Source organism: Lipophrys pholis (genome assembly GCF_963383615.2).
Source record: "Lipophrys pholis genome assembly, chromosome: 10".
In the NCBI taxonomy this organism is placed as follows: Eukaryota; Metazoa; Chordata; class Actinopteri; order Blenniiformes; family Blenniidae; genus Lipophrys; species Lipophrys pholis.
In genome coordinates this window covers 18,464,031-18,477,288 of record NC_137640.1, presented here as the reverse complement: position 1 = coordinate 18,477,288, position 13,258 = coordinate 18,464,031, and the positions used below count along the sequence as shown (strand labels likewise).

Genomic DNA, 13,258 nt, shown 5'->3' with positions numbered 1-13,258 from the left:
TTTGTGTGTGTTCCATCTTTTATAGTATTGGTTTGGGGTGAGGAGGTGGGTGGGTTGTAGTTCTGCCCAGCAGGTGGCAGCAAAGGCCCTCTTGAGGGAAACGAGACTGGCTCAGAGAGCTGAGACTCAACACCTTGGAAATCAGCATCAAATGTCTAAAAATCACATTTAATTCCCTAAACTGACGGTTATTGAGTTTCTCAGATTCAATCCCGAGCCAAATGATGGTTAGACCATCTTTTTTTTGCCTAAATTTATTAGTCATTGTCATTAGTCATAAACATGCATCTGTGTTACCTGACAGCATGAGGTGATGGAGCTGGAAGAGTATCTGTTATCCAGATTTGGCATGACTATTACCCCTGTCATTTTAAAGATGTCAAGTCGGTTATCTCTCGAGGTGTTTTGTCACAGTCTAACGTCGTTTGGTTTCCTGTTTATGTCCAGAAGGTATCTTAAGTCTCTGTCCTGACTCTTCATCTTCTGTCACTCCAGACCTCCTTCATAGATTAGTTTCCCCCCCTCAAAATGCAGGTTGTCAGGGAGACAATGGGCAGCAGGAAAGCCCCCAGGTTTAGAGGACCTTTCCCCTTTCACACCCTTCCCTAGCAGAGCTGACTGTTTTTCACGTCACCAGTCCAGATAACAGCAGATCCAGGGGAGGGATTTGTTATTCCCTCACCCCTGAAGACTGACAGCTCCCTATTGTTTTCATTCCCTCACTCCTTCACTGCCATGACTCCTTTCCGTTTTTACTTAGAACAGGATATGCTGCAATTTTTGGATTTGCTTGGTATTTTCTGCTCTGGCTCCTTACACAATTTGCATTGCTTATTGGAGCATTATCAGGATTCATCTGAATTATCATGGGCAACATTGTTGATTTGCAATCCCTACACCCTAATCAACTATTCGCTTCAGTTCAGTGAATCATTTTCACCTCCTGATTTCCCATCTCATTTTCAATTATAACAGGAGGCTAAACTATAGAAAGTCACAGACATATCTGTGGAAGAGAATGAGTAGAAAAGGGATTTCATGATTCTAACTTATCTATTGTGAACTGAATGACAACAACAAACATTTACTGACAAAGTGAAATCTGTTGCTTAACAGACATACTTCACAAAATGGGACATGCTTTATCTTGACTTAAGCTGAGTATTGGTACAGCGATCTTTGTGCGCCATCAAACTTTAATGATAACATTTTATTGAGGTGAGACACATTAGTATATTTTTAACTCTTTAAATGCATCAGCTATAAGCACATTAAATTGGGTTTCCAGTTGGTGTAATCGTTCCTTTGTTTTGTCTAAACGTTCCATATTTTCATGGTTATTATATAGGAAAACCCACATTGAAGCCTTTCTTGATCTGTATAAACAAAAATAAAGTAGAACAGTATAAATTCCATCAATTATGACTTAATCTGAAATATGTTATTTTAGTATTATGGGTGCAATTATCAATATTCAAACAAGACAGAGTTGGAAATCAGTAGAACAAAGTCACCCTGGTGCGCCTGTACAGATGCTTCACGTGGAGTGCTCATTTTACACATTCCTGAATAGTCGTTTTGTGAGCCAGTCGCACTTTATTTCTCTCTGTGTGCTGAATGTATCCAGCACAAGTTACAGTATCGTAATATGTCTGGAAAGACTCTTTTTGTCGCTGACAAGTTCATGAAAAATGTGTGATGCCTTGTGCAGCGGTGCAGCTGGAGCTATGTGAGGGAGGAGGAGGGAGGGAAGGAGAGGGGAGGGCCAGGATGGACTGGAAGTGTGCCTCCAGTACCGTTTATAAACATGGCCCCTTTATACACCTAAGGGCCATTGTTTACATCCATCCACAAATGCCATTTCTGGCTGCATATTTGTGCACCCATTCAGTGTTGGCGAGCTCCACGAGAAGAAAACGTCTGGACGAAAATTCAAGTTCTTTCTTTTACTTCTCCTCAGCACCTGTTCTGCAAGGAAGTTCATCTCTCCTGGAGTCTGTGTGGATTGTTCCCACAGAATACATTTCTTATTTTTGAGATCCTCCGTCAGCTGCAACCATTTCACCGCCACCGGTCATGTACAGTTCCAGCTACTCCAGGGCCAAGTTTGGCCTGGATGCAAGGGAACCACTGCACCGGTCCAAAGGGAAGAGCTGTGGTTACTACATGAGGATCATCTTCTTCTTTTCTTCTCTCATCCAGTCCCTCATTATTGTCAGCTTGGTGCTTTTTCTCATTTATGGACAGCCGGAGAAGTCTGCAGCGGAGAAAAGGGTCAAGGTCAGTCATTTCCTCTGGTGTTTATTGTCATGGTGACACAAGTTTTCTTAAACTCAGGATATATTTCAATAAATGTTTGAGTTCTTTGTTTGCTTGCCTCCTAAATTTTCTCCACAAAGAGTTTCTTCTGCCCGAAAACCAAAGAACATGTTAAAGACTTTTCCAGTCTAACAAATAACATGGAGTTGCTGTCTTTATGTCTTTGCACCATCAGACATCACATTTGGCAATATTTAAGAGTGATGGTGAGTGATTGTATTTTGCTCTTAAGGAGCTGGAGATGAGTTTCAACCGGCTGAGTGAGAACAACATCCAGCTGAGGAAGGAGAAAGGCGAGCTGGGAGCTCAGCTGGGAGCTCGCACGACTGAGAAAGATGCTCTGCTGAAGGAGATGGAAAAATTCAAAACTGAAGCCAACACCACAGTCCAGGGGTTGACAATCAAACTAGTAAGTGAAGACGATGTTCGTGGCTTTTTTAAAAAAATTATTATTATTATTGTGTTGGTTACAAATAGCCTTAAATCAAGAGAAGAAAATTGCATCATTAGCTTCTCTGATGCTCACCATGGTGATAAAATAAAATAATTATCCATCAATAATCACATAAATTCTAATGTTTTCTCTTCTTACAGACGATGTGTGAAAATTCAAAAGCTGCAACAATGAGAATGTTGGCACTGCGGACCTCCACTCCCATGCAGCCTCCTCCTATGCTCACCACAAGCAGTGTGTACCACAATACATTTGGTTTTATTATTAATATCATTGTTCCTAACATGTCTACTTCACATCACAAATGTGTTATTTGTTTTTCATATAGTTTTTCTTATGTACTGTAAACATTGATCATATCCTGCATAGAATCACAAACTACAGCAAATAGTAAATAGCAAAATATAGCTATAATTATATTTAAAAAAAAGAAAGAACATGAGAAGATTTAGTTGTCCCATAACAGGTATATTTATACTATATTGTAAGTGACTGGCTTTATTGAGCCGACGTTAATCTCATGTTATTTAAATCTAATTGATTATTTATAAACCTTCATTGCTATTTATATTTGCGCACTTGTTGACCACTACAGTGACACTGTGGTGAAACAGACAGAAAAAAACATCTGATAAGCAAGATTTACTTCTGAAATCTCAAAATCCACCACCATAGTTTTATTAAATGATGCTGTACTTCTTTACGATGCAGTGATTTATACACAAAGTGGCACTGAAACACGAATGAACACACTTAAAGGTGCTTTAAACTGTGTGATAATGATTGTCCTCCGAATCATTCCAGGTGAGTTAAAGGCCCTGCAGAGCCTCAATGCTCAGCAGAGAGCGATGATCACCCTCATAAATTCAAACTTCTCTCAGACGGTTCAGTATCTGAGCCACGAGAGGGACAACGCCTTGAAAGACCGAGACAAAGTCACAGAGGATATCATCAACCTGCGCCGTGAGAACACCATCATGAAGGAGCAGCTCACCACCTTCACGAGGTACGGACAGTAACCTCCGGCTGCTCATTGCAAGAGGCTGAAAACGTCTTAAAGAAACATACTGAATTTTTTTTTTTAAATCAATTTTGCCAACCAGGAAATGCAAAGAGGACTTTGTGCATTCGCTGGATGGGATCCAGGCGGTGACTCGGGATTTCCTGAACCGGATCAACACCATATTCCCTCATCAGCTGACCTTTCACCTCACCTGCAACCGCCAGCAGGAGGAAATGGAAAAGATCAGGAACAGCTGCACCAACCTGTCCAGAGACGTGGAGAACAAGTTCCAGCTGTATCTGAACAGTGTGGGTGACAAGGTGAGAGAAGTTTCATATGTGAGCTCCAGTGATGAGAACTCCAAAAGAAATATGTTCACACACTCTCTATTCATGGAAATACACTAAACATTTGTTATCAAGAAATGATCAAAATTGACATTAATTGGGCTGCAGAAACATTTATTACTAATGTGTAATCAAAAACCAAGCAAGGAAACTGCTCAGTGGTTCTTTTTTATGACTTTTTTTTTTAAGGCACCTTCCTTTGTTTGTTTGGGAAAGTAGAGGAGTCTGACAGCTTCTGGCTTCACTGAAATATTTGTCGAATCAAGGACTAGAGGGGGTCTGCTGTCTTATTTAATAGGAAATAAATCTTACTCATGATGTTGTTTTTTCCTTTGTAAAATACTTATATTAATAATGAAAACTTTACATCGAATGAATTCTTTAAGAATATATCTAATGATGTCAAATAATTATTGCCAAATGAAATAGTTTTTTTAGTGTCTTCAGAGTTAACGTTTTAGTATAAAATAAACTTCCTTTTCACGATGCTGAAGAGAGAAGTTGGAATATTCCAGACTAGGAGCTGGATGGGAAACTGTTTTCTCAGGGGAGGAAGTTTCCCCTCTGCATCACTCCTGATAAATCCAGCTAAAGAGACAAATGTCCTGCGGTGTGAACTTGAGGTCAGAGCAGAGGTGACGTGTGTGTCTCTGCTGATACAGCAGCATTGTGCAGGAGAACAAAACACAAAGTCTCATTAAGTATGTGTTTAACTCCTAAAGCAATATTTTGTTTGGATACAAAACTCCCACTCGGGTCGAAGATAATCTGTTTTTCAGCGAGAACCCTCTTTACTACTGTGGAGGCATCAATTCTATTCATCCAGGCATACTTCTGAGAGCAAGTTCTCTCCTCCCCAAAAAAACCTTGAAATTGGAACAATATATTATATAATAAGAGTAAAGTCAGTCACCTTTTTGTTATTTTTTTCTCTCTTAGATAGTTCACTACATTTATGATTTAATCTATTGTGAATCCTCCTTCTATGGATTTCCTTTCTACTTTCCTTGGAGGTTTAAAATAACGGTAATTCAATTGGAAATTGAAAATAGTCTGGATACAAATGTACAAAAAGTTGCAACTATAAACACAGAAAACAATGTTATGCACTAAACAACAACAAAAAAATCACATTAAACATTATAAAATAACCAGTTCATTGACAAAATGACAAGCCAGCTCATTGAAAATAACATCACAACTGATCCCTCTCTAGAAACTCTTCGGGTGTAAAATGAGATGCTCTCCTTGGATCAGTGCAGCCAAAACACACTGTGAGTTATTAGATCAGAAACCACATGCTCAGCAAGTATTTTACAAGCAAAGAAAATTATTCTTCAAGGACAAAATGATCAAAACTTAAATCCGCATTCATTTTCTGCTGGAGACCGTGGAGGTTATCAACTTTAATGTCCAGGACAAGTGTTTCCACAACGCACCAAATAGTAGTTTTTAGGAGTTGTGAGTCAGGACTCAACTCTGGCAGGAATTTTTACATATTTTTTTCAAATGTGACATGAATTTACAAATAAAACAAAAAAATATATTTTATATTTTACAACAAATGACTTTTTTTTTTTTAACTCAAATTAGATCGAAGCTTACTGACAGTGAGGGGCTCGTCTCAGCTCACATTGGGAAGAAGCATTGATACAACCTGAACACCTCACAGGCCCCTCATAGAGGGAAAACACACAATCAAACACATATCTCTGCTCCATTTAGAGTGAATGATTAATCTAACGGGAATATCTTAGATTGATGAAGCGAAGCCTAAGTTTCCAGCAAAAATGCATGCAGGCTCAGGGGCTCAGGGAAAGCGTGAAAACTCCCCACAAACCTGAACCAAAATAATAATAGAACTTAGTTTAAAACAGCAATGGAATCATTTCTCTTTGCACATAAATCAACATTGCATAAATGTAATAATTACTTGATAAATATTTATTGAAATTGTTAAGTAAAAGGCAGACAACAGGAGGATCCTAATTCAGAAAGAAAGTGAAATGTTATTCATTCATATACTGTGATGCCTTTTGTGGTTAATTAACCTGTTCAGTGTCCCAGGGGAAGACGGCTACTATAGAGTTCATTCTCCCAGTTCAGCTGCATTGCTTTCCAGGGTGACCTTGAAGAAAATTAACATTGACTAACACTTGTGTTGTCATTATTCAGACCTATAGTAAACATGAAGATCTACCAATACGTAAAGCCAGCATCTGGAAACACACTTGCTCCTGTTGATTGGAACACGTTCTTCAGCCGCAGCTCTTTATCTGTCTGACGTCGTGTCTGCTGCTCCCAACCGCGGAGTTCAACAAAGCATTACTCAAGAAACCTGTGGCATTACATTTAAAGCACTTCAAGAGATTCATTTTCTGCTCCCAGGTGTCTGACATCCAGCTGCAGTCGAGTCGTCTTGAGGTGCTGAATGCACACCTGAGCATGGAGGCGAAGCAGTGTGAACGTAGCCGCAGTGAGGCTGTTGCTCAAGCTGCCCGGCAGTTAGAGGTCAAACAGAAGACCCACGACGACCAGGTAAACGATGTTTGACCACCAACATTTATGTGTGGGTGAAAATTGAGGCCTAAGGTAGAAATGTACTAAAATAATTCTTCACTTATATGTGGTTGTAAAACTTGTGTGATAAACAAATTAATGAATATTATCTGCTTCTTTACCTTCTTCGACAAAAAGGTGAATCCTGGTATCATAAAGGAGAAAATGATGAAAACAAGAGTTGTTCTTCTAACATGCACATCTTTCAGGTGGAGAAATTATTGATGGAGCAGAACAGACTGAGAGAGCAAAAGAAACTGCAGGAGGACAGTCTGGCTCTGAGAGAGAAAGAGATTCAAACACTCCAAACAATGCTGTCCAACTCCAAGGTAAAAGAAAAAAACACTTTGGGTCAGCTGCTCGGTAAAGGACATGATCACACCTGGCATCAACAATTCATTCACTTAAGCAGATCATTTTGCACACATAAAAAGTCATTTGGGGGATTTATTGGACGAAAAGCAGCAATGAAACAATGTAGGAACTTTTCTATTCTAAGCAGCTAAACACTAGTATAAACACACGTGTATCCTCCACTTCCTGTGCTTTCACACTTAATGCACTCTGCCCGTTTTTAAATCTTTGTCGAACCAGGTAGTTGCTGCTGAAAGCAAAACATCTTTTTCAAGAGAGTTAAACATAAAATGAAGAGCACCAAATTTACAAACTAAAAAACACAAAAAACAGTTAAACTTATTGAAAACAACATTCACGTTGAGAGAGCACTTAGTTTTTTATAAGCACATTTATAGATCATTTTAAATGGAAGCCTTTGATGATACAGTAGTAATGGATGACGATAAACGGTAAATAGATTTCACTTATATAGCGTTTCCACCGCTTGAGCAGCCCCCACGGTGCTTTACACGGTTAATCACATTCACCCATTCATACACCAATGGAGGACGCTGCCATGCAAGGCGCTCAGTCCATCCATTGGGAGCAGTTTGGGTGCTGGAGCCAATTACAGAGGTTACAGAGGTACTGGTTACAGAGTGGAGGTGTTCACGAACAATCAGAAAAAAAAGGCTGTACGAAGGTCGGAACTGTGACTAACATTAATTATGTGGGTGTCTTTTGCAGTCTGGCCCTCCTAAAGTTCCAGGCGTCCCAGGAGTCCCGCAGCAGGGCCGATAGACGGTAAAAACTCTCAGTTGTGTGTGTGTGTGTGTGTGTGTGTGTGTGTGTGTGTGTGTGTGTGTGTGTGTGTGTGTGTGTGTGTGTGTTAAAAGGCAATCATTTTACTCTTTGAGGAGTGCACCAAAGTTTTCTCAACGCCTCCTGGGAATAAGCGTGAGCGTCTGCTGCAAAGTTTCACAACAATCCAACAGTTGGAGAAATATTTATGTCTGCAGTGAAGTGGTGGCGTTCCCCCCTCGGAGCCATGACGTTAAAAATAGCAGCTATAACAGAACATTTGTGTTTCTGCCCCAAACTGCCCACAGGGAGCGTGTTTGTATCCTCAACAAGACTAAACATATTTGGTCCACTGACAACAAGATTATGTAACTGTAGTTAATGTTTTGTCTTCTAGGTTGGATGAAATAATCCACTCATCCGTTCTGTCGCTTCTGCTGCTTTTCCTCTGGGGGAGGGGAGCCAAATCGAAAAGAAACTGTGATCAGCATTTCTACAAAAGCATGTATATACTCCCACTACGGCACACTTCAACAGAGCACACTTGTAAATAACATATCTTTTTACTGAAAACATTAATTTACTGTTTTGTTGTTTATTTCCACCTGTAACTAAAAATCAATGTGTATTTTTGCTGTGATAAAGGTTTATGTCTTCACACTCGGATGAAAGTGAAATGTGCATGGACAGTGTTGTAAATATTTTCTGACGTGTCACTGATGTTGATTTAGACTGTAAAATCTGTTCTTTATCACAGAAACATGATTAAACATATGAAGAAAAAAAACCCTCAGCTGTGTATTGTCTCATCATCACCAACGCAGAATGTTTTCCAAAGAGACTTCAGGCAGGAGTTGCTAACTTCTCTATACCAGACATTTCTCTGAACGGACATAAAGTTATTCTCATGTTTATAAATGTACATGAATATGAAGTGCAGACAGACTGACGGATGATCGTCATGTTAAACGGCGTTCTAAGATCTTTTGATTTTCAGCAGCTTTTAATGTCTTCTGTCAAAAAATAAGAGGGAAAAAGAAACATGTCACTGAAAGAAAAGAAAAAACAGGGGCTCCATTAATTGCCATTTTTATGGTGTATTTTACAGGTGCAGTAGCTATTATAGGAACTGTCTTCAGGCTTTACTACTTCCTTTTTCTCTCAGGGGCACAAAGCAATGAGCACAGCCAGTTCAATGCTGGAAACATCTGCTGTGTGTTATTTTACGATTATTAGAGACCCTCCCTGCTCCAGTGGAACAATTCAAAATCTTAAAAGAATATTACAAGGATATTAACTTGTGTTTCAGATGTCTGTTCATCTGTTCTTATATAGCAGGTCCATGCTACACCACTATGTACTTCATAAAACAAGCCTCCATCTACTTCATAACACAAATATCTGATCAACAAATGACACAACAGCTTACATTTAATGTTGGATTGTAGATACAGCGGATAACAGCTGCTGAAATTCAAACCCGACATCAGATTACAGCGAGATGTGATTTTATGGTGCATTCAATGAGAAATGAGTACTTGCAAAATATGTTTTATTAGCATATCACTCAGTGATGCTATTTCTAATATGGATACATCAATGTTGTCATGATGACAAATGTGTTTTTTATTCAGGTGTAAATTTTTCACTGCAAGAGCGGAAATTTTCTTCTTCCCAATTACTAGTGAATGCACCATATGTGAACCTTGAACAAAGCATGATTGTTAGCACCTGATTTCCTCTGTAATCTATAATCTGTGGATTAAACCATCTGATTTACAGATCATGTACAGACTACAAATAAGAAAACTTACAGTGGGCTCCAACAAGAAAGATCAGACTGATCTGGGATGACAGAAAGCAACTGAATGTTTTCAACAATAACTAAAAAGCTATTATAATAGCAATATTGTTCAATGTTTGAGGCCACAAGAGAGATCTTATAAAACAAAAACTAAGTGAAGACCCATAAATGTATTGTATTAACCCCAACAGTTCACGTTGCAACCACAGACAGCTAGAAGGTAAAAGGGAGTCTCTGGAAGGCATGTGGACCAGGAGAGCTGCATCAGCTGAGGACCGTCACACATCAACAGGTTTCTCTCAGGTGGTCCAGGCCTGACCTCAAGACACAACATCATGTGCCCCGTCAGCATGAGAGCGCAGTATGGAGAGCAAAGAAGCCTAAATATCCCACACAGCTTCCTCTGACACCCTGAGCTGCTCTGAAGCCAACAATTTGATCAAATCTCTCAGGAGGCTTCGTCCGGTCTGTCCATGGCCAGGACGCCTCCCACAAAAGGCTTCCTGATCTGTGTGCGGAGTGACTGCTCAAGTTCTTCCTGAACGGTCAAACGTCTCCATGAAGGACACAAACTTATCGTCTCCAAAAATGTTGACCATATTGGTGGAGTGATGAGTTCTTTTGCTTAATAGCAGAAAGTCTACAGGTTGGTTGTGCTGTGGAGGAAGCATGTTCCTCCTGTTTGTATTGCCCATGGGTTTGACTGTCTGCCTCTCTGTTTGCCCTGTGATGGATTGAGACCTGTCCCTGGTTGTATTCTGCCTTTGCCCATTGTCAGCTAGGATTGGCTCCAGCTTCTCTTGACCCGGAGATAGATTATCAGTGAACAGACTGACTTAAAACAAGGAGAGATATTTTCTTACTTTCTTCAGGTATTAAAGAAATGAATGGTATATTTTTCATCATGGTTTGATTTTAAATGTGATCGTCCCAGGATGTCCACACACAACGTGACAAAAACTGTTTCAAATGATGGAAATGTGTTTAGAGTACAGCGTATTGGCTATTTCCCTCAGGTGCTGCTCTTGAAAAAGGTTGTTTTTACTGATTTCCTCCCCTTCACCCTTGTGTTTACATATTATTGATAAGCCTCTATGATACTGACAGCTGAAAACCCAAGCCTAGACCTTTATTTCAACCCATCCTGTTTCATTTTGAGCTTTACTGAGAGGTGGCATGTTATTTTTAAAACGTTTACTTGCATCTTTGGAAAAAAATTATAATTATGCGCTTTAAATAAATAGTGACGTTTATGACTTAAAGAAGTAGTTTGTAAATTTAAAATGTACATTTGCAGTGATTGAAGCAATGAATCTAAGTAATTATAAAGACTACAATCATTTGGAAAGGGAAAAAGTATAATGAGCTTTTCTTTAGTGAGTTAATGCAGTTTAAATTAGATGAGACCTTATGATCTAAATCATTATAAAAACCCTTATGAAAACAATTGAGACAAATATTTAGGGTCATTTCCATGTGTAAAAAAAAAATAAAGCCCCCTGCTCTGATGGATGTGTTACAGGTGAGTGAGTCTGCAGGAAATCCTTTGTTTAATGTATGTACAGTCCTGAACACTCCCTGGCTTTAAGTCAGAGGAGTACAGGCTGGAACGGGCTGTACTGGACCGAGCTGCATCGGCCTCACGTGTCAGTAAGCTCATTAATCACAAGCAAAAGGAAACTGACAGGCTAAAAGCTCAATGTCCCCGTCATCAGACAGCTATGAGACAGAGTCAGACAACGAAGTCAGCTGAATGAAAGGTTCCTGAAGGAAAATCATCTCTAACATTCTGACATTTGTTGAATACATTCACTTAAGATGTACAAATAGATGTAAACATTGTTATTGTGTTTAAATGTGTTGATTTAACCTTATTCAGTTCCTCGACTCTCTTTAATATTCTTAATAAGACATTCTATCTCATGGAAGCCATGAATGTATACATCACATCACATCTCTATGGATGTGAATGTAAATTACTAAGTAAACTACTAAGTAAACTCCCATCAAACTAAAGTTTTTATTTTATTTCTTCCATTCATTGTTCAATCTTCTACACATCTTCATCCTGCTGTGATTTTCAGGACGCTGGAGCCAATCTAACAAAGGGTAAACGCAGAGTGACACACATTCACATTTCGGGGCAATTTAGAGTCACCAGTTAAACTCACATGTCTGTTTTGGACTGTGAGAAGAAACCGGAGTACCTGAAGGAACCCCCCGGACACACACGGGGAGAACATGCAATCTTGTCAAAATGGCTTCTTTCTGAGGCGAGAGTACTAACCTCAGCTCAGCCATTTTATCTCTTCGACTGTTTCTACTGTTCTCGTTGACTTGTTTTATTGAAATATAGTGGGCATGCCTTGCTCTTTACCTGACAGCAACCATATTTATGAAGCTCTGTGTTTGTTTGTGATCACAGATTTGCTTTATCTTTGTGTGTGTTTACACTGGAACTTATTCAACCTGCTTTTAGTATCAATTTGAGTAGCATTTATACTTACATATAATTTCATGATAAATTGATCAGGTATATAAATAGAGCTTGAATTATATTCCTCCAGCATCACTCACAGGGCATGTGTTTTTGAAAAGCCCTTTTTAAATGCATTTACACAAAACCTATAGCGCCAACATAAAAGTACAGTTGAAACAAATATGCCTACATCAGTTTTGTTTACTATGTATTACTTTGTTTTGTTGTAAAATTGTAACAAACACAACCCTAAACAAATCTTTATGAGTCAAAAAATAATGAAACTTGCATGACAAACTTGTGACGCTTACGAAGCAATTTGTATTTGTTGACTGAACAACAAACGTTGGCACTAAATGAAACACACTGACGCGGCTAAAGATATGCTTATATTTCTGAGAGTAAGCTGTCAAATACAACACAGATTATCCAGCCCTGTATTGATATTGACTATCTAACAAACTGTCACAGAGCTGTAGGAAACAATGCAATCTAAGGATACTGCGCACACGCTGGCAACACTTCAAAGGGGGAAGAAAAACTTCAAAATTTACTACCACTAATCTGAGTGTCCCACTTTTAGCTTAAACTTCCCCTGAGTTGTAATTAATCACGGAGAACATGAAAGAGGAGCCTGAGGCTGGCAGAGTTCTGCGGAAAGAGGAAAGGTCAGGTAGAGAGGGGAGACAAAGAGGCAGAAGAGCAGCGGCTCAGGGTGGCGTACGTCGGGCAAATGTCGTCAGAGACCCGGAGAGAAGAAACCAGCCAGGGGAAGACGGGTGAGGAGTTCAACAAGGAAACATAAATATTTGATCGTGGCCGATTGACAGGGGAACAAAGGGCACAGACGGCATCGCCTCCAGAAACGCTGCTTTCCCACAGAGGGGAGTGGGGTCACTCTGACTTTCTCTACTTATTGCATGTCTTTTGCTTTTTAGTACAGCTGAACTGAAAGTGCCGTTTGTAGAGCGAAAAGGCAAAATAAAAGCACACCTTCACATGTCAGCAGCTCGGTATTATCGTATTCAGTTTCTAGTATTAAGGAGTAGTTCTCATTTATTGGTAGGGATACTACTGTGTATAATAACCACAAATAATATTAACTAGGTCATTAAGTAATAAAGCAGCATAGGCGTTAAGGAATCAACAAAAACGT

The 13,258-nt window shown here is 39.4% G+C and overlaps 1 protein-coding gene across 1 annotated transcript; it reads left to right on the top strand.

Annotated features, from left to right (window-relative positions):
• Window positions 1-1,826: 1,826 nt before the first annotated feature.
• Window positions 1,827-8,611, top strand: plvapb (plasmalemma vesicle associated protein b). Its single transcript, XM_080472832.1, has 9 exons — window positions 1,827-2,280; window positions 2,552-2,728; window positions 2,914-3,007; window positions 3,578-3,779; window positions 3,877-4,096; window positions 6,512-6,661; window positions 6,892-7,011; window positions 7,766-7,822; window positions 8,217-8,611. Exons 1-8 carry the CDS (start codon window positions 2,077-2,079, stop codon window positions 7,817-7,819), a joined length of 1,221 nt encoding a protein of 406 aa, XP_080328958.1. The 5' UTR covers window positions 1,827-2,076; the 3' UTR covers window positions 7,820-7,822; window positions 8,217-8,611.
• The last annotated feature ends 4,647 nt before the right edge of the window (window positions 8,612-13,258 follow it).

What these genes read in the sequence shown, in the direction of transcription:
- plvapb (XM_080472832.1), top strand. Translation starts at nt 2,077, where the DNA reads ATGTACAGTTCCAGCTACTCCAGGGCCAAGTTTGGCCTGGATGCAAGG. An exon ending in AGGGGTTGACAATCAAACTA is followed by an intron (nt 2,729 to 2,913) that starts GTAAGTGAAGAC and finishes CTCTTCTTACAG; the next exon opens with ACGATGTGTGAAAATTCAAA. An exon ending in TGAACAGTGTGGGTGACAAG is followed by an intron (nt 4,097 to 6,511) that starts GTGAGAGAAGTT and finishes TTCTGCTCCCAG; the next exon opens with GTGTCTGACATCCAGCTGCA.